This window comes from Neodiprion fabricii, chromosome 6, assembly GCF_021155785.1.
Source record: "Neodiprion fabricii isolate iyNeoFabr1 chromosome 6, iyNeoFabr1.1, whole genome shotgun sequence".
Classification (NCBI taxonomy): Eukaryota; Metazoa; Arthropoda; class Insecta; order Hymenoptera; family Diprionidae; genus Neodiprion; species Neodiprion fabricii.
The window spans coordinates 24,859,045-24,870,121 of NC_060244.1; the positions used below are offsets into that span (position 1 = coordinate 24,859,045).

The following is an 11,077-nucleotide window of genomic DNA, read 5'->3' on the forward strand; positions in this document are numbered from 1 at the left end:
GGGTTTGGTTGAATTTCCTGCCAGGTTTTTGTTTTCAAATACGAACCTCGATTAAGGACATCTCGAAAATTGTTATTTTGTTTGTTATTTAGGATTATAATTAACAGCGAACAAAATGTATGGTCAACTTGCATTTTATTTCGTAACAAAAAAAGTATTAATATTACATTTTTCTAGTCATACTCGCTCTGAACGCTTGTAGGATCACTACAAGTGTTTTCATGCCGCATGAAACATATTTTCAAAGCATCAGAAAATTTTTCATTAGATTGGATTAGATTAGATTTTTCATTAGAAGCTGCACAGCTGTAAGATTATCTGGAATTTCATCAAATATCATGACAGCTGTCTATATTTATATTCATCGATTTTGCACACAGAAGCACAAAGTTAGCTAAATTTTAAGACTAGGTCGGATTCTTAAGAACGAAATTATAATTTTTTGCTACAACGTCTTGAATATTTGACTCGAAAGTCGAATTCATGTAACTCGAAAACAAAATCTTTCAATGCGCTATAATATTTCGGGAGTAATTTTTTACCGATATTTTGAACTCGCAAAAAGAGTGGTCGAAATCGGCAATTATCTGCTCAACCAGTGGCAAAGTACCGCTGGAACAGCCCGAGGGTAAAAACTTAACACATTTGTAAACATACCGAGTATATAATATACAACAAATTAACATCGTACGTGGCTTTCGATTTCCTAAGCATTTTTAATCGAGCCATATTGTCTTGAAGCCCAAAAGAGTCGAGTGAAAATGGAATTTAGCATTTTTTCACCCTTTCGAACGAGAGTATCCGTCGTCACTCGAGGCGTTGATTATAAGCCCAGACTAATTTGGTTCTGTGATTCGTCTCGCTGTGGATTAATTACAGTCTAGTGAGGGTTATAATTATGTTGAATTTACCGATTAGATCCCGGTTAGATCATGCACGATTTTCGTGCTCCTTGGATCAATCGCGAACGCGTCAAAACTGAACGAGGAATCCGGTTGTGCCAGAGTTTTTACAGCGGTACTTGCGTGGCCGTGATAATCGCGGGATTCCGGGGCCTTTTTGTTGTCCGACTTCCATGCACTTCCGGTCGAGTAAGAATAAGAGTCACCCTTTTCGTATCCGTTGTCGTTCTCCGGCGACTTGTAGGACGACCTACTCGATTTAACGTAAGATTCCTTCTTCGGCGACTTCTTCACTGCGGAATACGAGTCTCCGGTGGGACTCTTTTTGTATTTCGAATACTCTTGGCTCTTGGGACTCTTGTAGCCGAATGAGTCTTCGTGAATTACCTTCGGTGATCTATTGTAGGATCGGACGTTCGACCCGTAACCTTCGCTGTCACCGTTCTTCGGACCCTTTCGGTACTTTTGCGACGAGTGACTGCCGTAGTTTCTGCTCTCTTCGGGCTCTTCTTCGTGGGCCTGATGACGAGACTCTTTGGACTTAGAGTTGTACTTTGTAACAGGCTCGGTGCCTTCAATCTCCGGTACCTCCTTTACGTGGACGTATTCTGGAGACACAGATCAGATGATCAGTTCGAGGATAATCGTCATTCAATGAGAACCGAATCTAACGTATACTCGGAAAAATTCATTTCCTACTTACTGCTCTGCGGGAGTTCTCGTTTGTACGAGTCTTCGAATTCCTGTTCGAAATCCTGCCCGTAGGAATTAAACGCCGCGAGTTCTCCTTCTTCCTCCGCTTGCTCTTGTCGCTCGTTCTTCCGGCTCTCTTCTCCCGGGTACTCGTACCTGCTTGGTCTGGATTGCGGTGATCTGTAATTGGCATGGTGGGTCGTTGAGTGCCCGTCGTAGTCGTCATCGTCGTCGGCAGACGAGTGGTGATGATACCTCGACGACGGTCCGTCGTCTTCGGCTTCTTCGTCCGACGAAGGCTTTGAGTACCTGCCGAATTTATCCTCGTACGACTCGAAGGGGTAACCGGTGGACGGCTTGAAGTCACTTTCCGCGCTGGACTCCTTGACGTACGATCCGCGATGCGGTGATTCGTCCTCTACGTCATCGTGCTGAGGACCGTACTCCCTCTCGATCGCTCTGTAACCTGGAAGAATAACAAATTAGAACCAATCCAAGGAGGTGGTAGTTTTTTGCCACGTACCCTCGTCCACTTCATCCTCGTCAAAATCGTGCGGGTCAGGCGCGGGCGGCTTCTTCTTCTTGATTATTTCAACGTCATCGCGATTCTCTCCCAAGGGTCTACCGCTTACCGAAGGGTGATGAACTACGGAAGATAATGGACGAATAACTGGTACGGCTGGTGCTGCTGGCGCTGCTGGTACTACTGGCAGAGCTGGTTTCCCGCCGAACTGAAGTTGGGGTTGACTCTTGATGTGCTGGTAGTTACCTGCTGCGGGTCTTTCCTGGTTGTAACCTAGTCCAGTGTTGATACTGGCACCCTTGTACTGTGGGAACTGAGGACTGCCATTGGCGCTCTTTACTGGAATGACTTGAGGTTGACTAGGTTGTTGGTTGTTTAGGAACGGCAGAAGATTCGGCGTCAAGCTCTTGGTGAAGTCGGCAAGGAAGTTGAATTCAGTTTGCGCTTGAGCTGGCGAGGCGGTCTCGAGAGCAATTGGCTGACTGTGGATGACCTGAGCAAAGCCCGGGAAGTCTTTGGCGCTTTGCAGCTGAAGAAGTGGTAGCGGTATCTTCTTACCCTCGAAGTCCACGGTCACTGGACCTAAACTGGCGCTCTGCTGGACAGCCGGTATGAAGTTGGAAGCGCTTTGATGGTACGGTGCGTACATCTGCGAAAAATCTGAACTCCTCTGCTCCGGAATATTGGTCTTTGGAGCGTTTTGCTGAACTTGGGAAGATGCGGCTAGAGCTGGACTCGGCTGCAGGAAGTAAGGTGAGGCTTGGGTATAGCTCGTTGCTTCTTGAGTCGGGTAAGAGAATAAGCTCGGATCGATGTAAGACACCGTCTGGTGATTTGGCGCGTAAGTCACTTGGGACTTCTGAGCTCCTTGTTGCTCGAACGGCGCCTGCAAGAATCCGGCATTCTGCTGATTTTCAACGGGGCTAGCACCAGTGGTAAAAATCGTGTAGTACGGGGTGTTGAATATTCCTGCACTTTGGATCTGACCACTCTGGGCGTTCTGGGCCTGAGATAGGCCAGTCAAGGGTTGCGCGTTCTGGAACCTACCGAAGTTCGGTGCGTTCTGAGCAGCCACTGGTTGAATTTGAGGCGTGAACACCGCCGTGTATCCGGAGTTCTCAGCCTGATTTGGAATCCCGTGATTCTGTGGAGCGCTGTACCCAACATTTCCATAACCTTGTCCAGCATTTCCGTTATAGTTCTCTTTAGCCGCCGTGTAACTTTGACTGGTATACGGCGAAGCTTGCTGAGCACCGGCGTTCTGATTGTTGTACGTTATTTTTTGGTCGTAGATTTTTGCGGGGGAATACGCGGCCGTTGATTCAGGGCTGCTGCCCTGCTGAATGTACTGGCCACCGATCGGACTCGCAGCAGTGGGACTCGTGCTTGGATTAACCGATTTTGACGGATAGCTGTTCTGGCTGGCCCAACTCTTTGTTCCAATCTGAACGATCCCGCGTTTCAACTTTGGTCCAGTTGCTTCTGCTACGTCAACCGATGATGCCACCGATGCTGTTGGTGATCCTGTAGAGGCAACCGCATCGTTTGATGCCGCTGCTATCGCAGCGGCGAAGAGAAGCGCTGCACTGTAAGCCTGCAACAAATAAACGGTCGGTAATATTTATCGCAAAAGGTATGTCACGGTTTTTTTTTTTTTTTTATAGTGTTAGTGGATTAAGACGAAGAGTCGAAATTTTGAAATCACGCGGTGGCGAGAATTTATTATCTATGCGTCTTGCGCATGTTGTTGATGACACTTCAATATATCCACTTATATCATTATATCACACAGGTTCGGGAGGCCGAAATGTTGAATATATTTTGTACAATCTACCCCAATGCGAATTAACAGACATTGCCGAGGTTGTGAAATACATTTGCTTCCAACGTACCAGCATAGTACCCATTTTCGGATACCGTACAGTTCAATCGCTCGATGCCAACTGGCGTGATTCGTTATTCCAGGCTCTTTTATATTCGAAGACAACTGATGCGGATCGACTGAGCACAAGAGAGACTTTTCTAAAATGTATAAAAACGGAGAACCTGAAAAACCGCCGAACCTCCCTGCCGTGCCGCGCCGCACCGTCAGATTACGGACGAGTTGCGGACAGCATGCCTGTCATCACAGTTGCCGAGTCCTTAAGGCGCATGAGGTTGTATTAAAAAATAAATTCTTCCATGACTAATGAAGGTTGCTCACCTGCCGTGCTGAGAAAGTTGTGGGCAAAATTTTTATTTGCTCCACTCTACGTCGCATTATGTGCCGTATATTCAATTTTATCCACCGTCAGATTTAAAAAAGGTTTTTCTTTCTCTCCATTTGCACGTTCGGACCATAATTGTGCGTTTGACTCTGCCTTCGTGTCGGTGATGAAAATTTCTTTTGCTACCGGAAATTGCGAGTATAAATATATTTGCTGATAAATTTTTTCATTCGGTTCGCGTGTTCGGCCTAGCGTGACGTTATGGTATGTTATACGTGGGTATAATGTACTCGCCAATAGTGACCAAGTTCAATTTTTGTTCATATTATAATCAACGTCTCAGCCGATTGATCCCGTACAACAATATTTCACGCTTTTTCTAGATCCGTGTTTTCGATTATCTCTTTCTATAACGAATACAAATGTCATCGTTGAAACTCTGTCACCATTCCTGTTTGTTAGTGATTGTCAAAGCAATTCTCTTTTACAATCATGAGCTCATTTAACGCTCTCTCTTTCGATCGTTGTGCACGTTATACGTGTAGATTGACACAAAACCTTTCAGCCCTCTGTTTTGGTGGCACGGTATCCAAAGATTGGTATCGATCGCAATGATGACACATTGATAGATTGGATGGAGTAAGATATTGAGTAACTTTGACTGGCGAATAATCTGTTTTAAGTAAAAAACGTGCGCGATTGCTAGGCTATAGCCAAAGTTACGACATAACTGGAATTATCTTTCTGATCTACTGTTACGAATACCATTGAACCCAAGAAATATGTGGTATTGTGGTCACGGAGCAGCGATCCACTGAAATGCTTATTACCCAGAATCCAAGGTAGATTGATTTGGAAAGAGAATGTGGCACTCGAAGACTGAAGTCATTTTAGCTTTTTCCAGTAACTGCAGAATGCAGTTACGCTCTATGAAAGTGAAAACTAACTTGATTCGTGAAAACTAACACGTTCGGGTAATTTAACTTAGCGTTAACCCCGCATCTACTCAATTAATTTAACGTTGTTTGTCATTGATGATTACCTATTTGCATACCGGCCGCAAGAAGTGAGAGCAGTGTAAACAACAAACGATACTCTCGTTTTTCATGACTTGCATAAATGATTGTCATGTTCGTTTAGTCTATTCCGGTTCTTTCAATTTTCACTTTTAACGCAATCAATTTCTCGCGATCGATCGGCCGACGAAATTACTCGAGGTTAAAAAGAAATTTACACCGAGTGTTTCTGGGAAACCGTAATAGGAATTTCCCATTGGTTAAACAATCCTATAAAGCTCATGTTTTTTTTATTTTCATTGGTTACCTTATGTACAAAGCATTAGAGTATAAATCATAACAAAATAATTCAGTCAATATAATCCATCGGGATGTCCTAATTCGAGCTTAAAACTAATCGTAAATTCTAATTGATAATATTGCGTACGTAAACGGAAGAAAAAAATACAGAAAATATTCACTACTATAAGATAATTTGTACGTCGCGTTTTCATTTAGTCAGCAGTTTCTGCTAATATTATCGCGATCGAGAATTGAAATTTAACGATTTCTGCTAATTCTACTCAAGGTCCGTGTGTAATCGATTGAACAATAAAACAAATATTATACTGTAATTGCAAAGTAGCGCCTCGTATAACACTTATAAAATTGCAAATGCATTGGCAAGCAACAGTTGCGAAGCACCGTTTCTCAAATATTTGTTTTATCGACTCGTCACGCGATTTTGTCAGGCTCACCTTGAATCGCCAAATTTCTAGCAAGTAAAAGACTGCGCTCAAACAATCAACAACTATATAACGTAACGTCTAAATTATTCATACAATCTATGCGACAGTATAATTAATTCACACGCAGCAGCTATTGAACCCCGCTTTTTTGCGTTCGCGTCGAATTCGTGTTCATCGCCTCAAAAATCTTGAGGTCCGATTTTTCCTCGAATGTTTTTGATCTCTCTGTGGGAAACTCGGCATTCCTCTCATCCCGACGCTCCGTGTCGTTTTGAGACCCCCTTTCTCCCTCCTCCGCATTTCCTTCCTTCTTCCCGAAGTGATTCTTCGTATTTCCAGCCGGCAGCCGTTTGTTCTTACGTAACAATCCCATCAGGTTGTGCGTTCTCTGGTGGTTGAAATCGAAGTTGTGAAAGCCGGGCTTGTGGTAATCATCGGGGACCGGACTAGAGGTGGTAAGGCTGGGGTACCTCGAGTTCGGAAAACTCTGTCCTCGCAGTCCCGAGTATGAGGTTTGATAATCGGCTTCGAACTCCTGGATTTCGTGATTGAACGACGTAGGTCTACTCTGGAGAAATTCCTGCCTCGGAGTATCAAAGCTGGAACTATGGTGAGCTACGTTGCTCGCGGCTGCTTCTATCACCACTCCAGGACGTCGCGGTCTGCCAGGATATTTCGACTTGCCGCTATCGGAAGCCGGCAATTTGGGTACCCGTCTTTTCTTGGAAATCGGCTCGTTGAACGGGGTCTTCGAGACGAATGCATTCGGCTTGGGTGGTGTCAGGAATTCGTGGATAAAATCTACCTGGCCAATATCCGGGTCAAAGTTAAACTCCGGATGATTCAGGTCCGAGATTGTGGGTCTGGTTAGGTGGATGTTTGGTTTATAGTAGAATCTGACCGGTTCCAGGGAGACTGGTGGTGATTGCTTGACTTCTGTGAAATCTGGCGTTTGAGTTGGGAGTTTTTTGAAGGATTGGACGTCCCCGACCTCGGTACCAGAGTTAGTGAAGTGGGCCTCCAGGATCTGCTTGCTCGGTTTGATGTCAGGAGCGGAAAACTTGACGTTGCGGATATCGTCGTTGAGCTTTGGGGACGTTGTGACGGTGGAAATGTCCGAACTCTGAGCCTTGTGATCGTTATTCCATTTCTGTGTGTTGTATATCGTCTTCAGAGATTCTTTGAACATTTCCTCCGCGTATTTTTGCAGGTCAGAGGTGAGCTTTGGCTTGAAGATGAGATCGTTATTGGAAAAATACGAGTTCTTGTAGAAGTTACCGCCTGGAATCAGCGGCACCAAATTCAGTCCCTGAAGCAGAGGTTCATGGAAGTTGTATTTACTGTTCAGAGCTTTTTGGGCTTTCAAAGTTTCCGTGCTCGGTACAAAGTTTATCGGATTATACGTCTCGGGAGTGTTCGGCTTTGAGTTGGTCGTCGGCGATGTCTTCTGGTCATTGTCCTTAACTCCGCGTTCCGTCAATGAACCGAGGTAGCTGTGAGCCGACAGGGGCCCAATGGTCGACAGATTCGGGACTCTGAGAGACGTGTCGAATTCGGTTGTAGCGAAGATTGGAAACGGGGTTGTCAAACTAGCCCCCCCAAAACCGTTTGATTTTTCAAACGTGTTCTTGAGCATGTGGTCAGGAAGACTCGGTCTGATATTAGGATTAAGAATCTCAACGTTTTTCGTTCCTAAATACTGGGCCTGAGAATCGCCTGTCTTTGCAAAACCCCCGTTGGCCAAAACTTGCACGTTAGGATTTCCCAGTCTGCTGGCCCTCAGGGCCTGATTCTTTTGCAGCTCTTTCAGCTGATTCAAAGTGCTCTCAAATATCTCATTCGCTACTTTGAGTATTTGCTGATTTTGCTCCTTGTAAGTCTGGGCGATCGCATTTGACGCCTGAGATATTTGTTCGACCTGATGATGCTGGTTCGAGTTTTGCACGCCTGCGTCGTTCTGGTTGTAGAAATTCAGCAAGGTCGGTGCAAGCTCGGCGCTTTGGGCGATTTCTTTTGTTTTCGGTAGCAAATTCTCGTGGCGAAAGGCTTGATAGAAGTTCTCTTGCAACTGAGACCTTAGATTTTGAGCGTTGATTTGATTCTGAATCTGATCACCAACTGCCAGACTAGCCGAGGCGAGATATTGCCCGTTTGATCCCGGGCTGCCAGTTTTTTTACCAATGTCTTCTGTCACCCTCACGTTTCCATTCGCCAGATAACTCGGTGTTGTCGAATAAGTTACAGCCGGACCGTGCACCATGTACAAATTGTGACCAGGTGGCAAATTTTGTCCCTGCAAACCGTGGTGGTTTACTTGAACGTTGTTGATGGGGGCAGATAGGCTGCCGTTTTGTTGGATATTTGCAAAAGTTTGCGGAGTAGGATGAGGGTTAAAAAACTGCGAATTGCTCTGAAGGTTTTGAATTTGATTACCGTTGGAAGTTTGATAGTTTTGTAAATTTTGGTTGGGATTATGCGCCGCGGTTTGAATCGGCGAATCGAAAGTGACAGGTTGTAGATTTTGATTAGCGTTCGAGCTTTGCTGGTAAGAATTTTGATTGCTTAACAAAAACGGGCTTCTCACATTCTGTCCGAATTTGTACGTGGTTTGATAACTTTGTTGGGGTATCAGTACGGTTTGTACGGGATTCTGGAAAGTGTTTTGCCCAACGATTACTTCCGGAACCGACTGTTGTACTTTGACGTTCGAATTTTGAAAATTTGCCGTATTCTTTCCGAGATTATGTCCCAAAATAGTTTGCGGTGTGTTCAAAATTGGAGCGATAGGAGCGACCGTTGGAACGTTATTAAACGCGACAGGTGTTGCAGTGACGAAATTCTGCAAAACCGCATTCGACAAGTCAAAGCCCTGACTGTTGCCCAGGGCAGTGGCATGATCGAAATTCGCTACGGGAACGATGTTGACCTTTACCGGTAAAACAAGCTTCGGCTTTTCAACTTGATCAATTTCTATACCACTAGAGTGGGATATCTCGACATTCGGACTGATGTTCGCCCAGCTGTTTCCCTTAGATTTCTTGTTTTTATAAAACCTCTGCTTCCCGTCCTCGGAGTCCGTTGCAGGTACCTCGTATCCTCCCTCGTCCACCTCTTCTTCCCCTATCGGACTCTCACTTTCTAGCCACGCATTTGGCTTCGGTTTATGGTTTCGAATTTTCGGCCTAAACCGACTCCTCGGTCTTTCGGTCTCTTCGATGTCCACCGAGCCCTCGAAGTCTCTATGTTCTTTTGGGAGTCGAGTCGAGTCGACAACGTGACTTGGCCTTCTTCTCTGTTTCCGTAATCGCTTCGGCTTTTCCGTCACCTCTACGTACTCGTAATTCTCATCGGACAAGTCCCTCGACTCCTCGGTCTTCTCGTAGTGATGATTGCTCTCTTCCCTGTTGAATAGTGCTTCGTGCTCGAAGTAGCTGGCCGGTTCTTCGGGGCGAAGGATCAAATCGTCGTAGCTCTGACTCCCAGGCGATATGTTATCGAAGTCTGAAATCGTCTTGGTCTTCGTCGTCGAGTGTTGCTTTGCGTTTAGCCTCGGTCTGCGTCCGCTCTGGGAAGATTTCTTCTTCGGGTGTCTCTGGCGGTGAGTGACAACACGAGCTGCAGGAGGATTCGTTGACTGGTTGTCGTAGTTTTGCTGCTGGTTCGTGTGTGAAATACTTTGTGTATTTTCCTCCTTCTGAGAGTTATAATCGAGGGTTTCCACGGGTGAAAAGGCATTGGTGAATTCTTTGTACCCATTTTTACTCCGGTCTTCGTTCATTCGGTTGTAGGAGAAAAATTGATCATTGCTTGCCGCGTTTCTTTGGCTTTGAGGGCCTAAATTTTCACCGTAATTTATCCCGTTATAATTACCTGTTTTCTTACCGCGTCCACTAACGTCGTCGAAATAATTTTTCTCCCTCTCGTGATTTCGCCGATCTTCGTAGTAGCGCGTTTCTCTATTATCATTAACTTTCTCTCTGTTACGTGAGTTTTGATTAGATCCGGTAAGGCTGTTGTAAAAATTCTGATAATCAGCCACGGTTGGAGTATGACTATTTATTTTCAATAATTCAAAGTCATCCGTCGAGTCCTGAGAGTCGGAGGACCTTCTGTTGGAAAACGGCTGAGTCAGGCTGAGGAAAATTCTCGCCTCGGTTGAGTAAAACGGATCATTTTCCAACGATTTCTCCTCCGATTTCGGGTAACCCGGTTCTCTTACAAAAAGAGAGAGATGCTCCTCGGTGCTGAAATTTTTGTCAAGACGATTTTCTAGTACGATAGTTTCTTCTTCCGCGGTTAGAGTATCGCTTTCCGGTATTATTGGCACGAAACCGTTAGCATTTTCGTAACGAATCGTTGTGGCATCCACCTCTTGGAAAGGCCTCTCCAAGGTCGAGTGATTTGCGGTAATGTTTTGCAATCTAGCGACCGATTCTGTAGCCACTTGATCCGGTTCTTTATCAATATTTGACGAGTTTCTCGAGGCAGTGCTCCATCGGCTGGTCAGTAGCAGGATCACAATCTGTGAAACGTTCGAAGGATTTTAACGCTATTTCGCAAATGAAGATCAAATAACGTCAATGAACGGTATTCGAAACCGCGGATCAATTGCAGAAGGACTAAATGAATGCAATTTTTCTTTTCTCGAATACCGAATCGAAACACGGTATGGATTAACGAAACTTACGTGACAAGAGAACCTTTTCCATGGCCACATTTTTTGACTAACAAAAAAAAAAAAAGAAAACAAATTTATCCGCACTTTTTCAAGCAATGAATCACACGATATTTTTTCCACACATTTATTCTCGTTGTTACTGTAAAACTATGAATTATCGGGGACTGAGCTGTTCATGGACGAACTTTCTTGGGAGAACTGAGCCACACACGATGCGTACAATTTTCTTTATACACTCCGGTGACCAAGTGAAAAATATCGTTCTAAATATTATACTATATACTTCTCGCGTCTTTCCTAGGATACTTTCATTTGTGGCACGCGACTGAC

The 11,077-nt window shown here is 44.8% G+C and overlaps 2 protein-coding genes across 2 annotated transcripts; both read right to left on the minus strand.

Moving 5' to 3' along the window:
• Positions 1-118: 118 nt before the first annotated feature.
• Positions 119-4,060, minus strand: LOC124185820. The gene is made up of 4 exons (XM_046576954.1): positions 4,011-4,060; positions 2,119-3,712; positions 1,606-2,061; positions 119-1,510 (listed from the first exon to the last, which is right to left on the minus strand). Exons 1-4 carry the CDS (start codon positions 4,023-4,025, stop codon positions 915-917), a joined length of 2,661 nt encoding a protein of 886 aa, XP_046432910.1. The 5' UTR covers positions 4,026-4,060; the 3' UTR covers positions 119-914.
• Positions 4,061-5,641: 1,581 nt separating this feature from the next.
• On the minus strand, positions 5,642-10,786 carry LOC124185569. Its single transcript, XM_046576446.1, has 3 exons — positions 10,757-10,786; positions 8,885-10,591; positions 5,642-8,800 (listed from the first exon to the last, which is right to left on the minus strand). The coding sequence occupies exons 1-3, from the start codon at positions 10,784-10,786 to the stop codon at positions 6,200-6,202; spliced, it is 4,338 nt and encodes a 1,445-aa protein (XP_046432402.1). The 3' UTR covers positions 5,642-6,199.
• Between the last annotated feature and the right edge of the window lie 291 nt (positions 10,787-11,077).